The sequence below is a fragment of the Oncorhynchus gorbuscha genome, linkage group LG02 (assembly GCF_021184085.1).
Source record: "Oncorhynchus gorbuscha isolate QuinsamMale2020 ecotype Even-year linkage group LG02, OgorEven_v1.0, whole genome shotgun sequence".
Taxonomy (NCBI): domain Eukaryota; kingdom Metazoa; phylum Chordata; class Actinopteri; order Salmoniformes; family Salmonidae; genus Oncorhynchus; species Oncorhynchus gorbuscha.
The window spans coordinates 55,171,035-55,195,977 of NC_060174.1; the positions used below are offsets into that span (position 1 = coordinate 55,171,035).

General features: G+C 44.7%; 1 protein-coding gene across 3 annotated transcripts in view; it reads left to right on the forward strand.

The window, feature by feature from the left end:
• The window catches only part of LOC124004724 (calcium/calmodulin-dependent protein kinase type 1D-like), a 59,677-nt gene that overhangs the window by 26,269 nt on the left and 8,465 nt on the right, over positions 1–24,943 (forward strand). For 2 of the 3 annotated variants that reach the window (XM_046313458.1, XM_046313450.1), the window contains exons 2-5: positions 10,597–10,728; positions 23,193–23,267; positions 24,074–24,212; positions 24,287–24,413. In XM_046313458.1, the coding sequence (XP_046169414.1) occupies positions 10,597–10,728; positions 23,193–23,267; positions 24,074–24,212; positions 24,287–24,413 (473 nt within the window). Of the gene's footprint in view, positions 1–10,596; positions 10,729–18,911; positions 18,947–23,192; positions 23,268–24,073; positions 24,213–24,286; positions 24,414–24,943 lie in introns of those variants that run through there. The other variant, XM_046313465.1, reaches the window with a different exon arrangement.

A 24,943-nucleotide genomic window follows, 5' to 3' on the forward strand; every position in this document is an offset into this window, starting at 1 on the left:
TGGAACAATAGATTGATCCCTATGTTTTTCCAGAATAGTAACTTTAGACCATAGTCTGATAAGGGGATCACTCTTCTGGAACATTGTTACGAGGAGGGAGTTCTTATGTCTTTTGATCAGCTGAAAAAGAAATACCACTTGCCTAACAGGGACTTCTTTAGCTACCTACAACTACGAAACTTTATTAGGGTGACAATTAGGGGACAATGGAACCTACCTAAGATGTCACCTATTGAACAACTCTGCCACGCAGACCAACCACTGTTCAAGACCATTTCCCGTGTTTACAATGCTCTTATGTTAGGACTAACACTGCCTGGGCTAGATAAACCCCGACTTAGATGGGAGAGAGATCTGGGTATTGATCTTGATGAGGATCTATGGAGTGACCTATGCAGGGATGGGGTTACATCCACATTGAACTCCAGATACAGACTGATCCAGTTTAATTTCCTCCATCAGCTCTATATCACCCCATATAGACTGCACAGGTTCAACCCAGATATCTCCTCCCTATGTTTTAGATGTGGCTCAGATGAAGGAACATTCCTCCATTCCACTTGGCAGTGTTCAAAACTACACGGTTTCTGGCAGGGGGTATGCGATACCATATCCTCAATTCACGGGGTTGCATTTCCTTTAGACCCGGAGGTCTGTCTACTGGGTAACTTTACTAACACCAATCTTAGGCAAAGCCATACTATAAAGCTAACAGAAATATTGCTAGCGATTGCCAAAAAATGTATTGCCTTGAAATGGAAATTGGATTCCTCCCTGCCAGTTGCAATGTGGCTTTCGGAAGTTAATAGTTGTATCCCTTTGGAGAAAATCACTTACTGCTTGAGGAATAAGTTAAAGACATTTTACAGAATTTGGCAACCTTTTGACTATATGGAGAATCTCCCCCCACATCTCATTGATTGAATCTATATATAATCCTCACATAATGTTTCACACGTAATGTATATTATGTAGCCTACGGCAGGTGATCCAATGTCTCGCTATTTTTTTAAATATATATTTTATTTATTTATTATTGTATGTTTGTTTATATAACTATAATTATCATTTATTTTTGTTACGTTCGTCTGTTACTGTCACTTTGTCCTATCGTTGTCTAATATCTTTTCACTTTTGTTTTGAATGTTCTTAATTGAAAAATGCAAAAATAAAATATATATATATATTTTTTTAAAGACATGTAGCTAGCTAGCTAAACAATGAAGCATCATCCGAACTCGTTACTACCCTGCATGAATCTGCAGGTAGCTAACCAACCAGGTTCAATGTAAGCTAGATAACATTAGGCTATAACAAGCAATGCAAATGGACCTGAGATACAAATAATATTACTACACAGATCATACACTTAACGTTAACTAGCTATCCAGCCAGCCAGCCAACGTTAACTAGCTAGCTAACAGTAAACTTCAACTTGAAATGAGAACGACTTTCTGACAAAATTAGAAATGTCTATCTGAATGTAGCTAGCTAGACTCTCTTACCGTACACATGGATGGACGCTTCACCCTCTGTCACGGATACCATGCTTGCTCTTAGTTTAAAGATGTAATCCGGAGACAGGTGTTTTATACAACACCAGCCTTCTGTGTGTACTCTTTTCTACTCCGCTGCGTATTTGCTATCAAACGGCGGGAGTTTTTATCTCCTTAGCTATCACACTCTAATTCCACTGATTTCAAAACTAGGTCCTCCAGAAAGTGGAGAGCAACACTTATGCAGTTCTACTACATCATATCTTTTCAAAAAGCTATATAAAGGAGTACATACACATACCGACCAGCTCATTACAGACAGAAGCATGCTACATGGCAGATCGATCCGAATTAATCTCTTGGCATGTCCAGCCCACTCATTATCTCAGCCAATCATGGCTAGCTATCTTTTTTTCCCGTGGCTAATCCAACAAGGTTCGTAATTTAATTGTTTTATTTTCAAAACAGTAAAAGCCGGACACTTACATGGAATTTCAGGCTTAGCTGCAATCTTTAGAATAGATTTTGGCAAGTTACAGTCTCTTTCTTGTCCGCTCTCTCGCCCCCACTCTCTCTCTCACCCCCCTCTCTGTCGCCCCCTCTCTCTCGCCCTCCCTCTCTCTCGCCCTCACTCTCTCGCCCGCCCTCCCTCCCTCTTGCCCGCCCTCTCTCTCGCCCTCCCTCTTGCCCGCCCTCCCTTTCTCTCGCCCACCCTCCCTCCCTTTCTCTCACCCTCCCTCACCCTCCTCTCCTCTGCCCTCTCTCGCCTGCTCGCCCACCCTCCCTGTCTCTTGCACGCCCTCCCCCTCTCTCTCTCGCCCACCCACCCTCCCTCTCTCTAGCCCGCCCTCCCTCTCGCCCGCCCTCCCTCCCTCTCTCTCGATCCCTCTCTCTTGCCCGCCCTCTCTCTCGCCCGCCCTCCCTCCCTCTCGCCTGCCCTCACTCTCGCCCAACCTCCATCCCTCTCGCCCGACCGCCAGCCCTCTCTCTCTCTCGCCTCAGCCGAACTAACCTCCAGGAAAGAAAGATTAGAATGATTATTTCTCCCATTTAATCAAGAGTCTGGCGAGCCGAGCACAGAGCTTACATTCCAGGAAAGCAACCCAAGGCCCTAGCCAGTGCTCATAACAACAACATGTAGGCCTAATGTCCCGTGTTGATGCAGTAGCAGACACTGGACAGAAGTTGTTAGTAATCATCAGTATGAGAGAATGTTATATTATTCTCAGGAGTAATACATTTTCCAAAACAGAATTTGCTGTACAGTATGTATAATGCCTGTTTTAAAGTGATCATAACCTGATTCACGTCGTATATTGACACGCTTATGAAAGCCTATGCCACAATGCCAGTCTTAAGATGAAATGGTGCCTTTTGCTTGTCTTGGTGAATGTTGGCATAACACTGTCTACAGTGTTGGCTTCAATTCTATTTCAATTCATGAGAGCTCATAACAGCATGTAGGCCAACATGTAGGTGCCACTGGTTGTCCCAGGCGCATTTAAAAAAATATATTTTGAAAAGGAGATGAGTATCTAGCAATGTTCAAATCATAATACATTCTCTGCTCTTGTTCTTGTGACGCACGTGCAGTACTGTCCAAGGGAATTATTATTTATTTTTTTAACCTTTATTTAACTAGGCAAGTCAGTTCAGAACAAATTCTTATTTTCAATGACGGCCTAGGAACAGTGGGTTAACTGCCTGTTCAGGGGCAGATTTGTACCTTGTCAGCTCGAGGATCCGAACTTGCAACCTTCCAGTTACTAGTCCAACGCTCTAACCACTAGGCTACCCTGCCGCCCCACAGTATCCGTTGCTTGAAATAATGTCTGTTGATGTAATATCGCAAACGGACATGGCAGTTTCACTGCAACGGATTCCAACTTTGACATGCCACTAGTATTGACGTAGCTGCTAGTCAGCATGGCAGTAGTCATCACTTTGAGGGAATTTTGGCAACACTTTAGCCTGCAGCTATTATGATTCAGTTACAATACACTGTAAGACCTGTCATAAGCATGCATGTCCGCTTATAACAACATTATCATCTCATTGTGATCCTGACTAAATCACAGCCGCCTTGTAAATGTCCTACTGGAGAGACATGACGTGTCATACGCCTTAGACGTTGCTTGTCTTGGTGACTGTCGGCATATAACGCTGTGTATTGGGTCACTGAATAGTCCTGACGGGACAAGGACGCTAGTGACCGTACTCGAGCAAGGTTGTGGTCCGTGGACTGTCCTGCAGCCGAACGATGACCATGAACTCGACCCCTAAAAGGGAATTGTAATTCCATTAGACCAGTACATGCTCTACCCCATCTGGATTATCTAGCCTGGCTGGCAATGACTTTCCATCCAATAGATGACATAAGCGGAGCATTAATGCGTCTTACACAACATGATTCTCTGTGATTTACTCTGACTCAGCAGCTACCGCAGTAGCACAGGCCGTGACTAGGGCATGCACGCACACACACACACACACACACACACACACACACACACACACACACACACACACACACACACACACACACACACACACACACACACCAACTCTAGCCTAGCTCAGCCCCCGTGACCCCCAACACCACTCCACACTTTTTAACATTTACTTAAACTCACTCTATATTCGCATAATTTCCAATGGTTTATTATGCGAGTGCCCCGTGCTCTTTAGAGAAAATGAAAAACCGTCACACTGCACCCATCTCAGGTTTTTTTCTTTCTCTAAAGTTACATTTGAAACATTTCCTACGCAGACTCGCTTAAAGGAATCTTAGGATGTGCAAGCACTTTTCATGTTTGAGTGCCCTGAGCCTGAGAGTACTGGATGAGTTCGGTGTCTTGTTACAGGCTTATTGCCTACAGCAGCTGTCAAATGGGTTTCACAGAGGAGGAATATCCATTCGTCAGCTTAGCCAGCATCGTAGCCTGGTCTCAAGTCGTACAACAACAATGACCCACTGTGGTTTGAAACTGGATCTCCTGTGTCACAAGACTGGGTTAGGCCACTCTGCTAAAGCCCGAGGCATTAACCCGGGAAGCCAACGTAAGTCTTCAGGTCTCAGACAAGATGTCTTAATCCTGCAAGTGTAGCTCACAGAGGGAAGTACCTGTTCACTCTGGAAGGACCTGTTGAGGTAACCGACTAGGAGCTAATCAGCGACTTATTCCACGAAAGCAGAGCAAAAGAGAGCCAGTGTATTCATGGCAGTAAAGCGCTCAAGGTCAAAGCCACCGAGTCTATGACATACACACACTGATAGCACTGCTAGATTGTGACACTTATTCAAAGCCATTTCGTAGAGCCACGCTGTCATTTTTAAATCCAGTAATGGATTGAAAGGAGTTTTACTCAAGAGCCAAATTTAGATGACGCTTTTCTCCTCAATTAATGCTGCGCTTACGTTCCAGCTCACACCTTGGATTATAGTCAAACAGGGTAGAGTCAGTCACATAAGGTGTCATGTAAAAAATAAAAAATAAACCTAGTCACTCTCTCGTCTGACTGTGTGTGTTCGCCCAAATGTTTTCTTTTAACCTCAAGAAAATATGCGTCCTTACTTTCACCCGTACTGAGTTGCCTATATTGTGGGAGCCCCTATTGTGTATCATGTACCGTGTGTGTGTCATGTAGTGGCAGTGAGACAAAAGTCTCTGCGGCGTTCTTAGTTACCAGCAGGAAATGATGCTGGCTCACCCTGTGCGAGGTGAAGGTAGAATGCACTGCAGCAACCGTCTTCTAACCGTGTGTGTGGTGAACGCTTGCTTCGGTGCATTGTAACAATCCCCTCCAAGCTTCCTGTGGTTTTAATCATTGTGTTCCTTTCATTCTGACTGCAGCATAGCGCAAGCTATACGATGCTCTGGTAAAGACATGCACGGAACACCTTTCTCACACACACACACACACACACACACACACACACACACACACACACACACACACACACACACACACACATTACATTCACGCAGCTGCGTATGAGTCAGATTTTCTTTCTCACTAAAGTCTCAATGCTGCAGCAGAGAGAAGATGGTAGAGGGTTATAGGAGTGTTATTGGATGGTTGTAGAGGCCAGCCTGTTGCTGTGCAGTGTGTGTGTGTGTGTGTGTGCGTGCATGTGTATCTGGAGGGTGTGTGACTGTGTGTGTGTTACTGTATCTATGATCTATGGAGTGTGTAGAGGAGAGCAGGATTAGCATGGATTTGATGACCAGGGGAGGTTTAGCAGGCCGACTACAGCTGAGTTTAGAGCCTGCTGAAAGGAGCCGATACACACACACACACACACACACACACACACACACACACACACACACACACACACACACACACACACACACACACACACACACACACACACACACACACACACACAGTGGCTCGCAGGTCTGCATACATACATTCATACCCACACATGAAGTCAGAGTCAGCGCTAGCCTTTTGGGTGCACCCCCCACACCTTGTGATCAAAACATTTTAGTAGCTCTCCACTTGGCAGCTAAAGTTTTCTTACTTTCCCTCAATTCTACATATTTTGCCATGGGGCATAGAGAAAATGTTGCAGTTTTAAAGCAGGTTTGATGCAATTATACTCATTTTTCCATGAGGCGGAGAAAAAAAAACTGTTTTTGTAATGAATTTCCTGCAATTTTTCACACATTTCTCCACCGGGTGGAGAGGAATGCTTGCAGTTTTTAAATATGGTATCTTAGTGAGTAACAAAATCAATGGGAGCCCCACGATTGGTAATTCGCCCATGATTACAAGTTTAGACAGCTGGCTAGACTAACCAATAATAAAAGGTCAAAGATGCTGACATGGGCTAATTGAGTGACTCAGTGACTGACATAAAATAAACTGCTGCTGCAGAACCACATTTCGAATTTGCTCCTGGTGTATTCTACTCTCAATAATAAGTTGAGACCCCGTCGTTTTGGCAGTGGGGTTGGATTGACTCGCTGGCCTACAGCCAGTGGTCCATCCCTATAATAGACCCTTGACAGGAGCCAAGGCTTTAAAAACAGCAGTTCCACAGAGGTTGGTGTGTGTGTGTGTGTGTGTGTGTGTGTGTGTGTGTGTGTGTGTGTGTGTGTGTGTGTGTGTGTGTGTGTGTGTGTGTGTGTGTGTGTGTGTAGGGATGGTGTGTATAGGGGTATGATAATGACTAACATGCAGGCACTTATTTCTGTTGTGTGGTTAAAGAGCAGGGAACACAGAAGAAAATGACACCTAAAGTAAAGGGAATATAGAAAAGTAAGCGTGCGTATAGGTGGGAGAAAGGGCAAGCCAGAGAGGGAAGGAGAGGAAAGATAATGGAGGAAGCTGGCTACACGATCAATGCAGGGTTTTTATTAACTAACTTTAAACGGACAGCACAAGGACATGGCTTGTAGGGCTTGTAAGGCTGGTAGGTAATTATGATAGGAGGCTGCACGCTAACCAATCAAAGGGCATTTCGCAATATCTATGGAACAGGGTATACAAGACAACATAGGAAGTATTCTAAGGAAAGTATAGCATCATAAACGGTCTGATTGGCGATAAACATACAGGCTAGAAAGTTGGCATTGTACAATTCTCCGTACACATAAAGGGCACTTACTTAAGAGTGAGGGAAGCACAACAAAGGACTTGGGCCACCCCATGCCACCACACACTGAACAAACACTACGGAAACACAGGCTACTTTATACCAGAGGAATGGTGATTATCAGAGGGAGTTAAGGTGTGGTGACTTGGCAGGAGATGTGGGATGTCCAGAGGGTAATTGGACATCCCACTCTCTCAAATCAAAGTTTATTTGTCACGTGCGTCGAATACAACAGGTGTAGACATTACACTGAAATGCTTACTTACAGGCTCTAACAAATAGTGCAGAAAATGTATTAGGTGAACAATGGGTAAGTTAAAGAAATAAAAACAACAGTGAAAAATAACGATAGCAAGGCTATAAAAGTAGTGAGGCTACATACAGACACCGGTTAGTCAGGCTGATTGAGGTAATATGTACATCTAGATATGGTTAAAGTGGCTATGCATATATGATGAACAGAGAGTAACAGTAGCGTAAAAGAGGGGTTGGCGGGTGGTGGGTGGCGGGACACAATGCAGATAGCCCGGTTAGCCAATGTGCGGGAGCACTGGTTGGTCGGGCCAATTGAGGTAGTATGTACATGGATGTATGGTTAAAGTGACTATGCATATAAGATAAACAGAGAGTAGCAGCAGTGTGAAAAGGGGGTTGGGGGGAGTCACAATTTGCAAATAGTCCAGGTAGCCATTTGATTACCGGTTCAGGAGTTGAGAAGCCTTTTTGTCCTAGACGTGGCACTCCGGTACCGCTTGCCATGTGGTAGTAGAGAGAACAGTCTATGACTGGGGTAGCTGGAGTCTTTGACCATTTTTAGGGCCTTCCTCTGACACCGCCTGATGTAGAGGTCCTGGATGGCAGGCAGCTTAGCCCCAGTGATGTACTGGGCCGTACGCACTACCCTCGGAGGTCGAGCAATTGCCGTACCAGGCAGTGATGAAACCAGTCAGGATGCTCTCAATGTTGCAGCTGTAGAACCTTTTGAGGACCTCAGGACCGATGCCAAATCTTTTTAGTTTCCTGAGGGGGAATAGGCTTTGTCGAGGCTCTCTTCACGACCAAGTTGGTGTGTTTGAACCATTCTAATTTGTTGGTGTTGTGGACGCCAAGGAACTTGAAGCTCTCAACCTGCTCCACTACAGACCCATCGATGAGAATGGGGGAGTGCTCTGTCCTCCTTTTCCTGTAGTCCACAATCATCTCCTTAGTCTTGGTTACATTGAGGGATAGGTTCTAATTCTGGCATCACCCGGCTAGGTCTCTGACCTCCTCCCTATAGGCTGTCTCGTCGTTGTCAGTGATCCGGCCTACCACTGTTGTGTCGTCTGCAAACTTAATGATGGTGTTGGAGTCGTGCCTGGCCATGCAGTCATGTGTGAACAGGGAGTACAGGAGGGGACTGAGCACGCACCCCTGGTGGGCTCCAATGTTGAGGATCAGCATGGCAGATGTGTTGCTACCTACCCTCAACACCTGGGGGCGGCCCGTCAGGAAGTCCAGGATCCAGTTGCAGAGGGAGGTGTTTAGTCCCAGGATCCTTAGCTTAGTGATGAGCTTTGAGGGCACTATGGTGTTGAATGCTGAGCTGTAGTCAATGAATAGCATTCTCACTTAGGTGTTCCTTTTGTCCAGGTGGGAAAGGGCAGTGTGGAGTACAATAGAGATTGCATCATCTGTGGATCTGTTTGGGCGGTATGCAAATTGGAGTGGGTCTAGGGTTTCTGGGATAATGGTGTTGATGTGAGCCATGACCAGCCTTTCAAAGAACTTCATGGCTACGGACGTGAGTGCTACGGGTCTGTAGTCATTTAGGCAGGTTGCCTTTGTGTTTTTGGGCACAGGGACTATGGTGGTCTGCTTGAAACATGTTGGTATTACAGACTCAATAAGGGACAGGTTGAAAATGTCAGTGAAGACACCTGCCAGTTGGTCTGCACATGCCCAGAGCACACGTCCTGGTAATCCGTCTGGACCTGCAGCCTTGTGAATGTTGACCTGTTTAAAGGTCTTGCTCACGTTGGCTACGGAGAGCGTGATCACACAGTCGTCTGGAACAGCTGATGCTCTAATGCATGCCTCAGTGCTGCTTGCCTCGAAGTGAGCATAGCAGTGATTTAGCTCGTCTGGTAGGCTCGTGCAAGCCCTGCCACATAAAATGAGCGTTGGAGCCGGTGTAGTATGACTCAATCTTAGACCTGTATTGACGCTTTGCCTGTTTGATGGTCAGAGGGCATAGCGGGATTTCTTGTAAGCTTCCGGTTTAGAGTCCCGCACCTTTAAAGCGGCAACTCTACCCTTTAGCTCAGTGTGAATGTTGCCTGTAATCCATGGCTTCTGGTTGGGGTATGTACGTACAGTCACTGTGGGGACGATGTCCTCGATGCACTTATTGATAAAGCCAGTGACCGATGTAGTGTCACTCGTGCTTCCTGCTTTAATTTTTGCTTGTAAGCAGGAATCAGGAGGAGAGAGTTGTGGTCGTATTTACCAAATGGAGGTAGAGGGAGGGCTTTGTACGCGTCTCTGTGTGTGGAGTACATGTGATCTAGATTTTTTTCTCCCCTCTGGTTGCACATTTAACATGTTGATAGAAATTTGGTAGAACTGATTTGTTTCCCTGCATTAAAGTCTCTGGCCTCTAGGAGTGCCGCCTCTGGGTGAGTGGTTTCCTGTTTTCTTATTTCCTTATACAGAGTACATGCTGACTGAGTGCGGTTTTAGTGCCAGAATCTGTCTGTGGTGGTAAATAAACAGCCACGAAAATTATAGCTGAAAACTCTCTAGGCAGGTAGTGTGGCCTGTAATTTATCACAATATACTCTACTTCAGGCGAGCAAAATCTAGAGACTTCCTTAGATTTTGTGCACCAGCTGTTGTTTACAAATATGCACAGACCACCCCTTTCGTCTTTCTTGCCAGTGCAGCGTATATCCCGCTAGCTGAATATCCATGTCGTCATTCAGCCACGATTCCGTGAAACATAGAATATTACAGTTTTTGATGTCCCGTTGGTAGGATATTCGTGATCGTACCTCGTCTAGTCTATTGTCCAATGATTGCACGTTGGCGAGTAATATTGACAGTAACGGCAGCTTTCCCACTCGCCTCCTGTGGGACTTCACGAGGCATCCTGCTCAGTGTCCTCTATACCTGCGTCTCCTCCTATTGCAAATAACGGGGATGTTGGCACTGTCGGGTGTTTGGAGAATGTCCTGTGCTTCTTGCTTGTTGAAGAAAAAATATTTATCTAATACGAGGTGAGTGATCTCTGTCCTGATATCCAGAAGCTCTTTTTCGCCATAAGATACGGTTGCAGAAACATTATGTACAAAATAAGTTACAAATAACGTGAAAAACCCCCACATAATAGCACAATTGGTTGGGCGCCCGTAAAACTGCTGCCATTTCTTCCGGCGCCATTTTAACACTTACCCCTCTCCCTCTCCCCCCTCCCCTCTATCTCTATCTCTCCCTTTCCCTCTGTTTCCACAGTGGTGCGTTCTCTGAGGTGATCATGGCCAGGGAGAAGGCCACAGGGAAGATGGTTGCAGTGAAGTGCATCCCTAAGAAAGCACTGAAGGGAAAAGAGACCAGCATTGAGAATGAAATCGCCGTGCTTAGGAAGTAGGTACCGGGCGTCCTGAGGGATGATCAAAGGGGGGAGGTAGTTGCTTGGTTACGGTTGCCATCCTTCCACCCTGCCATCCTCTCCTCCTCTCTTCTTCTCGCCAGTGCTTGTTTCTCTTGCTCCTTTATCTAATGACCCAGCACACATACGCTCCGCCTGCCCCTCATTCACCCACCTGTCTCTCTAAACGAGGCTCGTCATTTTCTTTGTGTTTTTGATTACCCACACCTTGTTGCTTGGACACCAGAGTGCTATACTACAATATGCAAGCTAGATTTACTCAGGGTTTTCTTAAGCAAGCCAGCTTCAGTTAGCTTCACATTCTAGCTCAGGCTTCATCCATATTACGACGGTGGATATTGCTCGTCCGCCTGCCACTAACTCTCGCAGGCTTGTAACTGCGCGTGCATGTCGAACGCCGGACTCTTCATTGAGACAATACTGAAACACCAATCGCTGGGTGCCACATTATCATTTGTGCCGACATCAAAATGAGAAAAAAGTTATCTTACTAATTCAGCAGGCTAATGTGTTACTTATTGTTGGTGCCACCTTTAGTGTGTTTATCAATGCATAAGCACCTTTTTTCCCACTCGGTTATCCAGATAACCTCACACTCAACGTCAACAAAACTAAGGAGATGATTGTGGACTTCAGGAAACAGCAGAGGGAACACCCCCCTATCCACATCGATGGAACAGTAGTGGAGAGGGTAGCTAGTTTTAAGTTCCTCGGCATACACATCACAGACAAACTGAATTGGTCCACTCATACTGACAGCGTCGTGAAGAAGGCGCAGCAGCGCCTATTCAACCTCAGGAGGCTGAAGAAATTCGGCTTGTCACCAAAAGCACTCACAAACTTCTACAGATGCACAATCGAGAGCATCCTGGCGGGCTGTATCACCGCCTGGTACGGCAACTGCTCCGCCCTCAACCGTAAGGCTCTCCAGAGGGTAGTGAGGACTGCACAACGCATCACCGGGGGCAAACTACCTGCCCTCCAGGACACCTACACCACCCGTTGTTACAGGAAGGCCATAAAGATCATCAAGGACATCAACCACCCGAACCACTGCCTGTTCACCCCGCTATCATCCAGAAGGCGAGGTCAGTACAGGTGCATCAAAGCTGGGACCGAGAGACTGAAAAACAGCTTCTATCTCAAGGCCATCAGACTGTTAAATAGCCACCACTAACATTGAGTGGCTGCTGCCAACACACTGTCATTGACACTGACCCAACTCCAGCCATTTTAATAATGGGAATTGATGGAAATGATGTAAATATATCACTAGCCACTTTAAACAATGCTACCTTATATAATGTTACTTACCCTACATTATTCATCTCATATGCATATGTATATACTGTACTCTACAACATCGACTGCATCCTTATGTAACACATGTATCACTAGCCACTTTAACTATGCCACTTTGTTTACTTTGTCTACACACTCATCTCATATGTATATACTGTACTCGATACCATCTACTGTATGCTGCTCTGTACCATCACTCATTCATATATCCTTATGTACATGTTCCTTATCCCCTTACACTGTGTATAAGACAGTAGTTTTGGAATTGTTAGTTAGATTACTTGTTGGTTATCACTGCATTGTCGGAACTAGAAGCACAAGCATTTCGCTACACTCGCATTAACATCTGCTAACCATGTGTATGTGACAAATAAAATTTGATTTGATTTGATTTGAGAGTTGACCAAAGTTACCTCGCTAACTACTCTAAACCAGGTACATAGTATACAGTTGAAGTCGAAAGTTTACATACACTTTGGTTGGAGTCATTAAAACTAGTTTTTCAACCACTACACACATTTCTTGTTATCAAACTATAGTTTTTATAAGTTGGTTAGGACATCTACTTTGTGCATGACACAAGTAATTTTCCCAACAACTGTTTACAGACAGATTATTTAACTTAACTTAAGACTGTGTCACAATTCCAGTGGGTCAGAAGTTTACATACACTAAGTTGACTGTGCCTTTAAACAGCTTGGACAATTTCAGAAAATTATGTCATGGCTTTAGAAGCCTCTGATTGACTCAAATGATGTCAATTAGCCTGGAGGTGTACCTTAGGAAGTATTTCAAGGCCTACCTTCAAACTCAGTGCCTCTTTGCTTGACATCATGGGAAAAGCAAAAGAAATCAGCCAAGACCTCAGAAAAGAATTGTAGACTTCCACAAGTCTGGTTCATCCTTGGGAGCAATCTCCAAATGCCTGAATGTACCACATTCACCTGTATAAACAATAGTACGCAAATATATACACCATGGGACCACGCAGCCGTCATACCGCTCAGGAAGGAGACTCCTTCTGTCTCCTAGAGATGAACATGCTTTGGTGCGAAAAGTGCAAATCGATCCCAGAACAACAGCAAAGGACCTTGTGAAGATGCTGGATGAAACAGGTACAAAAGTATCTATATCCACAGTAAAACGAGTCCTATATCGACAGAACCTGAAGGCCGCTCAGCAAGGAAGAAGCCACTGCTCCAAAACCACCGTAAAAACGCCAGACTACGGTTTGCAACTGCACATGGAGACAAAGATTGTACTTTTTGTTTTTGTCCTCTGGTCTGATGAAAGAAAAATATAACTGTTTGGTCATAATGACCATCATTATGTTTGGAGGAAAAATGGGGAGGCTTGCAAGCCGAAGAACACCATCCCAACCGTGAAGCACGGGTGTGGCAGCATCATGTTGTGGGGTGCTTTGCTGCAAGAGGGACTGGTGCACTTCACAAAATAGATGCCATCATGAAGAAGGAAAATTATGTGGATATATTGAAGCAACATCTCAAGACATCAGTTTAAATTAAAGCTTGGTCGCAAATGGATTTTCCAAATGGACAATGACCCCAAGCATACTTCCAAAAATGTGGCAACTTGGGTTATGGACAACAAAGTCAAAGTATTGGAGTGGCCGTCACCAAAGCCCTGACCTCAATTCTACAGAGAATTTGTTGGCAGAACTGAAAAGGCGTGTGCTGAGCAAGGAGTCCTACAAATCTGACTCAGTTACACCAGCTCTGTCAGGAGGAATGGGCTAAAATTCACCCAACTTATTGTGGGAAGCTTGTGGAAGGCTACCCGAAATGTTTGACCCAAGTTAAACAATTTAATGCTACCAAATACTAATTGAGTGTATGTAAACTTCTGACCCACTGGGAATGTGATGAAAGAAATAAAAGATGAAAAATCATTTTCTCTACTATTATTCTGACATGTCACATTCTTAAAATAAAGTGATGATCCTAACTGGCCAAAGACAGGGAATTTTTATTAGGATTAAATGTCAGGAATTGTGAAGAACTGAGTTTTTAAATGTATTTGGCTAAGGTGTATGTAAACTTCCGAATTCAGCTGTAGGTATGGAGCCAAATACCTGTCAAAAGGTTGAACGTACATATTATTAGGATCGTAAGAATATCTATACGTAAATTATTAGGATCGTGAGAAAAGCCATGCAAGAAACATAAAACGTAAACTTTTAAAATAGATCTGTAAACGTACAAAACCCAACTATTAATGAATATTTACACATTCAATTCTTACTTCATGTCTCCCTTTAATCGGTGACAGATCTTTTTTGTGCGGACAAACTTTATTCAGTAATGTGCCATCTGCAAAGGACATGAACTGAACGTAGCTAGTCGAAGTTAGCTAGTTGAAGCAACTCTTGCTTTGTAGCTTCTGGTTTAATTTGCAAATGAAAAGTCTTGAGCTTGTTTTAGAAGTGCATTCAATAACTACGCTATACCATATACATAGTATAGGCTTGGGCCTTCAGCAAATGATTTGTGTGAGAATGATAGACATAGAAGAGCCTTGTCTAGAATAACCGCCCAAGCTGCAAAATAGAAAGTAAATATGATTTAGGCTTATTCCGTTTTTTAAATATGCCATGCTGTTGTGTGTTAGTTAATGGCCATATAATTGCATACTTTATTTTTTATAGCCGCGTGGGGCTATTATGGTGATCATGTGACCTAATGAATCGTACTTTTTCATGTATTTGGGAGAACGGACTCTAGGCCTTGTATTAGGCGTTTTGATTGTTTTATTAATTAATTCCACTCTGTATGTAAGTTTGTTATAGCCATTTTCGTTGCACAACCCCGTCGCACAGTGGCTATACATCCATTTCAATAAATGAGACAAAACAAAATATTGATTAAGTCTAGGCTGTAACCTGTCCTGATGGAAATAGCCGAGGGGTCCGAAATGGTCAAGACCATCTATAGCCTATTCTTAATGCGAGATCTGTTTTCCCCATCAACCACTGTATGTGCTTGTCAGAGTCGTGTCTTTAGGTGGCAGGGAAGTCAGGCGCAGGAGAATCAAACTGAGTGTAATGGAGTTATTTAATAACGATAAACGAAACATAACTCCAAACACTAAATGTAACTATAAACAAAGTGGGTACGAGGACCCGTCGCGCACCAATACATAAACAACACAACACTGAATAACAAACAATCTCTGACAAGAACAGAGGGTTAAATACACAACAGGTAATGAATGGGATTGAAACCAGGTGTGTAGGAAGACAAGACAAAACCAATGGAAAATGAAAAATGGATCAATGGCGGCTAGAAGACTGGTGGCGTCAACCGCCGAGCACCGCCTGAACAAGGAGAGGCTTCGACTTCGGTAGAAGTCGTGACAGTGCTTCTTCAACAATTTTGTTTAACATTTGCAGGATATATTTAGAAACCTGTGAGTTAGGGTCTCTTTTTAACGCGAGCAATATAATAAAAACAGTTGTAAAACACAGAGTTCTAAAATTATTCTGCAAGACACCAGTACCCAACATGATAGCCTAAATTGCAATTGCCTACAAGTTGAAGGTAATTTTTTTTTAAATGGGGGATATGTGTCATGTTTTGTCATATATTGTCATGTCTTGTCCCTGTGCTTTCTCTTCTATTCGTTTCCCCCTGCTGGTCTTATTAGGTTTCTTTCCCTCTCTCTCTATCCCTCTCTCTATCCCTCTCTCTCTCTCTCTCTCTCTCCCTCTCTCTCTCTATCGTTTCGTTCCTGCTCCCAGCTGTTCCTCATTCTCCTAACTACCTCGTTTACTCTTTCACACCTGTCCCCTATTTTGCCCTCTGATTAAGTCCCTATTTCTCTCTCTGTTTCTGCTTCTGTCCCTGTCGGATCCTTGTTACATCAACAGCTGTTCGCTGTGTACTGGTTCCGTCCTGTCGTGTTTTTGCCTTCATCAGATGCTGCGTGTGAGCAGGTGTCTCTGTCAGCTACGGCCTACGCCTACCCGAAGCGACCTGCAGTCTGTGGCCGCTTCTCCTGTTATTCCCCTCTACAGACTAGAGGATTTCTGTTATTCCCCGTTTGGACATTTCCTGTTAAGGATTCAGGATTTGTCGTTTTCTGTTTGGACTTGAATAAACTCTGTTTCTGTTAAAGTCGCTTTTGGGTCCTCACTCACCTGCATAACAGAAGGATCCGACCAAGAATGGACCCAGCGACTACGGATTCTCTCTACTCTGCTGTCGAGTTCCAGGGAGCGATGCTAGGCAGACACGAACAGGAATTGTCTGCTGCTCGACATGCCGTTGAGACCCTGGCCGCCCAAGTCTCCGGCCTCTCGGAGGAGATTCACAATCTCTGCCTCGATCCACCGGTTACCTCCTGGGCTTCCGGGTCTCCGGAGCCCAGAATTAATAACCCACCGTGCTACTCTGGGGAGCACGCTGAATGTCGCTCGTTCCTTACCCAGTGTGATATAGTGTTCTCTCTCCAGCCCCACACGTACTCCAGGGGTATTGCTCGTATCGCCTACGTCATATCTCTCCTTACTGGACGGGCTCGGGAGTGGGGCACGGGTATCTGGGAGGCAAGGGCTGAGTGTACTAACCAGTATCAGAACTTTAAGGATGAGATGATACGGGTTTTTGATCGTTCTGTTTTTGGGAAAGAAGCTTCCTGGTCCCTGTCTTCCCTATGTCAAGGTAATCGATCCATAACGGATTACTCTATAGAGTTTCGCACTCTTGCTGCCTCCAGTAACTGGAACGAGCAGGCGTTGCTCGCTCGTTTTCTGGAGGGACTCCACGCTAAGGTTAAGGATGAGATTCTCTCCCGGGAGGTTCCATCCAGCGTGGATTCTTTGATTGAACTCGCTATTCGCATAGAACGACGGGTAGATCTTCGTCACCGAGCTCATGGAAGAGAGCTCGCGTTAACTGTGTCCCCCTCTCCCGACACTACCATCTTTCCCCACTGACTCAGGTGTTGAGCCCATTCAGCTGGGGGTATTCGCATCTCGACTAAGGAGAGGGAACGGAGAATCACCAACCGCCTCTGTCTCTATTGCGGTTCCGCTGGTCATTTTGTCATTTCATGTCCAGTTAAAGGCCAGAGCTCATCAGTAAGCGGAGGGCTACTGATAAGCGCTACTACTCTGTCCTCTCCGTCAAGTTCCTGTACTACCTTGCCGGTCCATCTACGCTGGACCGGTTCGGCAGCTTCCTGCAGTGCATTAATAGACTCTGGGGCGGAGGGCTGTTTTATGGACGAAGCCTGGGCTCGGGAACATGACATTCCTCTCAGACAGTTAGGGGAGCCCACGGTCATGTTCGCCTTGGATGGTAGTCCTCTCCCCAGTATATTATGTGAAACACTACCTTTAACCCTCACAGTATCTGGTAACCATAGTGAGACCATTTCTTTTTGATTTTTCGTTCACCTTTTACACCTGTTGTTTTGGGTCATCCCTGGCTAGTGTGTCATAATCCTTCTTTTGATTGGTCTAGTAATTCTATCCTTTCCTGGAACGTTTCTTGTCATGTGAAATGTTTAATGTCTGCTATTCCTCCTGTTTCTTCTGCTCCCTCTTCACAGGAGGAGCCTGGTGATTTGACAGGAGTGCCGGAGGAATATCATGATCTGCGCACGGTCTTCAGTCGGTCCAGAGCCACCTCCCTTCCTCCTCACCGGTCGTATGATTGTTGTACTGATCTCCTCAAGAAGCGTTTTACATCCGCTCCTATCCTTGTTACACCTGACGTCACTAAACAGTTCATTGTCGAGGGAGACGCGTCAGAGGTGGGCGTGGGAGCCATTCTGTCCCAGCGCTCCCATACTGACGATAAGGTCCACCCTTGCGCGTATTTTTCTCATCGCCTGTCGCCGTCGGAACGTAACTATGATGTGGCTAACCGCGAACTGCTCGCCATCCGTTTAGCCCTAGGCGAATGGCGACAGTGGTTGGAGGGGGCGACCATTCCTTTTGTCGTTTGGACTGACCATAAGAAGCTTGAGTACATCCGTTCTGCCAAACGACTTAATGCGCGTCAGGCTCGTTGGGCGCTGTATTTCGCTCATTTCGAGTTCGTTATTTCTTATCGTCCGGGCACTAAGAACACCAAGCCTGATGCTTTATCCCGTCTCTTCAGTTCTTCTGTAGCCTCTACCGACCCCGAGGGAATTCTCCCTGAGGGGCGTGTTGTCGGGTTGAATGTCTGGGGAATTGAGAGACAGGTAAAGCAAGCACTCACTCACACTCCGTCACCGCGCGCTTGTCCTAGGAACCTTCTTTTCGTTCCCGTTTCTACTCGTCTGGCCGTTCTTCAGTGGGCTCACTCTGCCCAGTTAGCTGGCCACCCCGGCGTTCGGGGTACGCTTGCTTCTATTCGCCAGCGTTTTTGGTGGCCTACTCAGGAGCGTGACACGCGCCGTTTCGTGGCTGCTTGTTCGGACTGCGCGCAGACTAAGTCCGGTAACTTTCTTCCTGCTTCTGCTCCTGGCCTTGCTGGGTCTCAGTCTGTCCCCAGCCACCGCATCTCTCCTGCCCTTGCTGTGTCTCAGTCTGTCCCCAGCCACCGCATCTCTCCTGGTCCTGTTCCTGCACTTGCTGTGTCTCAGTCTGTCCACAGCCACCGCTTCTCTCCTGTTTCTGGTCTTAGCCTTGCTGTGTCTCAGTCTGTCCCTAGTTGTTACTCTCCTGGCCTGTTTGGTCCTGATTGCTCTAACGCTTACAGTTCTCTACCCGTGTCTCATTTTTATAAGAGTTATTGCACTAGATTCCCTCTTCATCGTTTCCCGTTACGGTCCTGAGGAGAGGAGTTGGGTTCTTTCTCGGGACGTGCTGGACCGTTCGTTGATCAATGATTTCCTCCGTTGCCGCCAGGGTTCCTCCTCGAGTGCGCCAGGAGGCGCTCGGTGAGTGGGGGGGTACTGTCATGTTTTGTCATATATTGTCATGTCTTGTCCCTGTGCTTTCTCTTCTATTCGTTTCCCCCTGCTGGTCTTATTAGGTTTCTTTCCCTCTCTCTCTATCCCTCTCTCTCTATCCCTCTCTCTATCGTTTCGTTCCTGCTCCCAGCTGTTCCTCATTCTCCTAACTACCTCGTTTACTCTTTCACACCTGTCCCCTATTTCTCTCTCTGTTTCTGCTTCTGTCCTTGTCGGATCCTTGTTTGATGTTTGCTGTTCGCTGTGTACTGGTTCCGTCCTGTCGTGTTTTTGCCTTCATCAGATGCTGCGTGTGAGCAGGTGTCTCTGTCAGCTACGGCCTACGCCTACCCGAAGCGACCTGCAGTCTGTGGCCGCTTCTCCTGTTATTCCCCTCTACAGACTAGAGGATTTCTGTTATTCCCCGTTTAAACATTTCCTGTTATGGATTCAGGATTTGTCGTTTTCTGTTTGGACTTGAATAAACTCTGTTTCTGTTAAAGTCGCTTTTGGGTCCTCACTCACCTGCATAACAATATGCCTAAATTAAACACTGAATTATTAAAGTGGCGGGCTAAAGAACTTAAGATGCATTTGAATACACATGTTTTTCAATTAACAAACTGGTGAGACTGTTCTAATCTCTTTTGATTTTAGTTCCTACTGCAACTCAAACAAATGACATACTGACTGACTGAACTGAATGAAGGATTAATTAGATGTTCAAATAGGTTGGATTGACGAGTTGTGCGCATCATGCATGTTCTGCGCTTTATTTAGCTAGCAGGCAAATAGGCCTACATTGGGGTATAATGACAATGAATGCATGACTCCAGAAGGGCATCGTCTGAGGCTGAGGGGTGCTTTTCTGAAGGCGAATGGTGTTGTGGTGCTGCATGGAGATCACAAGCTCTTCAACTGGGCAGCAGTGTCACGATGGAGGGAATATCCTATAAATCAAATCCAAATCAAATTGTATTGGTCACATACACGTGTTTAACAGATGTTATTGCGGGTGTAGGGAAATTCTTGTGTTTCTAGCTCCAACAGTGCAGTAATATTTAACAAGTAATATCTAACAATTTCACAACAATACACACAAATCTAAATGAATGGATTTAAGAATATTGGGGCGGCAGGGTAGCCTAGTGGTTAGAGCATTGGACTAGTAACCGATAGGTTGCAAGTTCAAATCCCAGAGCTGACAAGGTACACATCTGTCGTTCTGCCCCTGAACAGGTAGTTAACCCACTGTTCCTAGGCCATCATTGAAAATAAGAATGTGTTCTTAACTGACTTGCCTAGTTAAATAAAGGTAAAATAAATAAATAAATTTAAAAAATCCCAAAGGTGTTCGTTGAGGTTGAGGTCAGGGCTCTGGGCAGGCCAGTCAAGTTCTTCCACATCAAGCCCGACCGATATATATATATATATATATATATATATAAATATTTGGACAAGCAATGTCAGAGCGGCATAGATAAAGTTACAGTATATACAAATGAGATGAGTAATGGAAAATATGTAAACATTATTAAAGTGACTAGAGTTCCATTATTAAAGTGGCCAGTGATTTCAAGTCTATGGATATAGGGCAGCAGCCTCTGTCCTAGTGATGGCTGTTTAACAGTCTGATGGCCTTGAGATAGAAGCTGTTTTTCAGTCTCTCGGCCCCAGCTTTCAGTCTCTTGGTCCCAACCTGTACTGACCTCGCCTTCTGGAGGGCCTCTACCCAGGGCCTCGAGCTAAATGATGAGCTTGGAGGCTACTATGGTGTTGAATGCTGAGCTATTGTCAATGAACAGCATTCCTACTGTACAGGTATTCCTCTTGTAGAGATGGGATAGGGCACTGCAGTGTGATGGTGATAGCATCATCTGTGGATCTATTGGGGCAAATTGAAATGGGTCTACGGTGTGAGGTAAGATAGAGGTGATATGGTCCTTGACTAGTCTCTCAAAGCACTTCATGATGAAAGAAGTGAGTGCTATGGGGCAATAGTAATTTAGTTCAGCTACCTTTGCTTTCTTGGGTACAGAAATAATGGTGACCATCTTGAAGCATGTGGGGACAGTAGACTGGGATAGGGAGAGATTGAATATGTCTGTAAACACTCCAGCCAGCTGGTCTGCGCATGCTCTGAGTAAGCGACTAGGGATGCCGTCTGGGCCGGCAGCCTTGCGAGGGTTAACACGCTTAAATATCTTGCTCACATCAGTCTTGGAGGAGGAGAGCCCACAGTCTTTGGTAGCAGGCCGCGTCTGTGGCACTGTGTTATCCTCACAGCGGGCGAAGAAGGTGTTTAACTTGTCTGGAAGCAAGACGTCAATGACCGTGATGTGGCTTCTTTTCTTTTTGTTTTTCGTTACTATCTGTAGACCCTGCCATATACGTCTCATATCTGAGGCGTTGAATTACGAATCTACTTTGTCTCTATACTGACATTTTGCCTGTTTGATTGCCTTACGGAGGGAATAACTACACCGTTTTGTATTCGGCCATATTCCCAGTCACCTTGCCATGGTTAAATGCGGTGGTTCGCGCTTTGTTTTTTCGCGAATGCTGCCATATATCCACGTTTTTTGGTTAGGGTAGGTTTTAATTGTCACAGTGGGTACAACATCTCCTATATACTTCCTGATAAACTCAGTCACCATATCAATGTTGTTCTCAGAGGCTACCTGCAACATATCCCAGTCCGCGTGATCAAAACTATCTTGAAGAGTGAATTCCGATTGGTCAGACCAGCGTTGCATAGTCTTAGCACGGGTACTTCCTGTTTGAGTTTCTGCCTATAGGCAGGGAGCAACCAAATGTTAATTTCAAAGTCTATATGTTCATGACCCGATTCATATAAATCTGTGAAATTACATTTACATTACATTTAAGTCATTTAGCAGACGCTCTTATCCAGAGCGACTTACAAATTGGTGCATTCACCTTATGATATCCAGTGGAACAGCCACTTTACAATAGTGCATCTAAATCTTTTAAGGGGGGTGAGAAGGTTTACTTTATCCTATCCTAGGTATTCCTTAAATTATTAGAAATTCATTTTAACCCCTCCTACAGAATATGCTTTGCCATGATTTTGAGTGATTTTAAATAAACTTGTCATATATCTTCTCGAATCTGTAGGACATTAAACAATTTAGAGGTAAGATGGATATTGATTTTGAGACATGACATGTAGTGTTTTCATGTTTTAGTAGTATAGGCACTTTTCCAATTAATTTAAAATTCATGTTTTTCTAACATTTCTGAGCGCATACTAAGCTTTCTATTTTCAAAGCCTTTTACATTGACTTCAGCTCGTGTCGCACAGATTTAGCCTTTTGCGACCCACAAAACAAATGGAAAGACGACAACTACAAAATATGAAATCGACTGAAGTTGTTCCGAGAAACCTGCACTGCTATCAACAGAGCTCGTTGCTTATTATGGGATGTATCAGGGTACGAAATCTGACTTTTTTTAGATATGTTTATGAAATGTTCGAGAAAGACCCCTCTGAACGATTCAGAACATGAATTATCATATTTGTCTTGGTAAAGTGTGTTTTATAACGTAAGGAAGTGATATTTCATCACCAAGTCCATTTTTTACCCACTATGGGCAGAGTGGGTGGACACCCTATGATTAGTTAGAACTCTGAGCAGAGGGACTTTCTTTCTGTGTGTCTCAAATAGCACCCTATTCCCTATGTAGCTCAATGGACTTTGGTCAAAAGTAGGGCACAATATGGGGAATAGGGTGCAATTTGGGATTAAGACATTTCTCCTTGCTGCTGGTGAAACACTGAAGTAGAGGTTTCAACAAGTGTATTTTCTGCCTTGTCACCAGACACACACACACACACACACACACACACACACACACACACACACACACACACACACACACACACACACACACACACACACACACACACACACACACACACTTTTCGCCCACACATATTTTTTCTATGGCCTATTGAGAACAGAAAGAAAATTGAAAACACTTGATGATTCAAAGCAATTTAACATGAAAATATCTGCGTTCCAAATGGTCTCTGGTCAAAAGTAGTGCACTATAGGGAATATGGTGCTGTTTGGGACTGACATTGCTTTGTTGTGATGAATGCAACGAATAAAACTATTTGGCGAGGAAATTGTGCTTTATTGTGCTGTGCATTGAAATGATCAGAGGTTAGTAGAACAGTAAGCCAATTAAATAAGTTTCCTCTCTTCAGGATAAAACATGAGAACATTGTGGCTTTGGAGGACATCTATGAGAGCTCCAACCACCTATACCTCATCATGCAGTTGTGAGTACAGTACCTCAACCACCATTTTGTCTGTCTATATCTTGTATATGTCTGTCTGTCTTTCTGATAATGCAGGACCGGTGTTCATATTTCTATAAGAGGTGTCTGTAATGAAAATCAGATGTGCCGGTATTCTGTGTCCGTGTGAGCACTGGTCCAAATCAAATCACTGTGATAACGTATCATGTTTTGCTGCAGTAAGCGTTCAGGGGCTATCGAGGTGCATTTGGCCTTGGCAATACAAAAGCAAACCTGCATTCCCAAAGAGTTGCTTCTATGTTTCTTTTGTGTCATGGTTGTAACACTGTAGCAAACACAGTCTGGCAAAATACTAATTTAAAAAGAGTCTCTAGGGTCAGTTTCCCAGACATGGATTTAGCCTTGACTGATTTTAAGAAAGGCATGATCAATGGAGAATCTCTATTGAAATAGCCTTTTCATTCAGGACTAAGATTAAGTGTCTGAAAAGTTTGAAAGAAAAGATAAAAGCTGCACACTAGCTCCGATGCAATCATTTATGCACCAACATTTCGACACAAAGCTCCGTTAGGGTGACATGTGTTTTAAGTATCTGGAGAACCAGCCCTAAGTGAGGGTTAGGTTCATTCAGTCCTCAATCTCCTCAGAGTATCTGAACGGAAGCTGTTTGACTGCATCGTAAAGGGTTGGGGTCGAGGCTAGGGTTGAACCAGGAACTGGACATGAAGCCAGGGTTATGGTTAGGGTTGAAGTTGAACCCCGGGTATAGACATGATGCTAGGGTAACGGTTGGGTTAGATTGACTCAAACCTCGGTCTCTGTCTCAGGGTGTCTGGTGGTGAGTTGTTTGACCGCATCGTAGAGAAGGGTTTCTACACAGAGATGGACGCCAGCAGGCTCATTAAACAGGTGCTTGACGCTGTCAACTACCTCCACGACATGGGCATCGTACACAGAGACCTCAAGGTACTGAGTGAGACACACACATACACAGAGCTCAAATCGCTTATTTCCCCAATATTGATTGTTTCTTTTCTCAGCCAGAGAACCTGCTTTACTACAACCCCCACGACGAGGCCAAGATCATGATCAGTGACTTTGGTCTGTCTAAGATGGAGGGGACAGGAGACGTGATGGCCACTGCCTGTGGGACGCCAGGATATGTGGGTGAGGCTGTTCTCTCTACCCTCTGGGCTGTTTAGGATCCATATTAGCTACTGCTAAAGCAGCAGCTACTCTTCCTGGGGTCCACACCGAACATGAAACATGACCTAATACAGAATGTGAATAGACAAGTACATCACAAAAGACAAAAACGACATAAATGCAACAAAAAAAAGTATGCATGCTTTCAGTTATGCCTTCATAATCATGTGATTCATACACGCTACTGAATGCAAGTGCTACACGCTCAAAAGGAAATGGAAATGCAATAACAAGCAGGTGCGTTGCGATTAGGAGGACACTTCACTAAATTCCCCTGACGTGAATATAGCAACCTTGTTTCTATAGTTACCGCCCGTAATGGGTATGCTGGAGTAAAGTATAGACCTTTTTTTTTTTTTTTTACGGTTACCACTCACAATGGGTTCCCTGGGGTAGCACGTAATCTCTTTAACGGGGTAGACCTTTTGTTACAGTTACCACTCACAATGGGTTCCCTGGGATAGCATGTAATCTCTTTAACGGGGTAGACC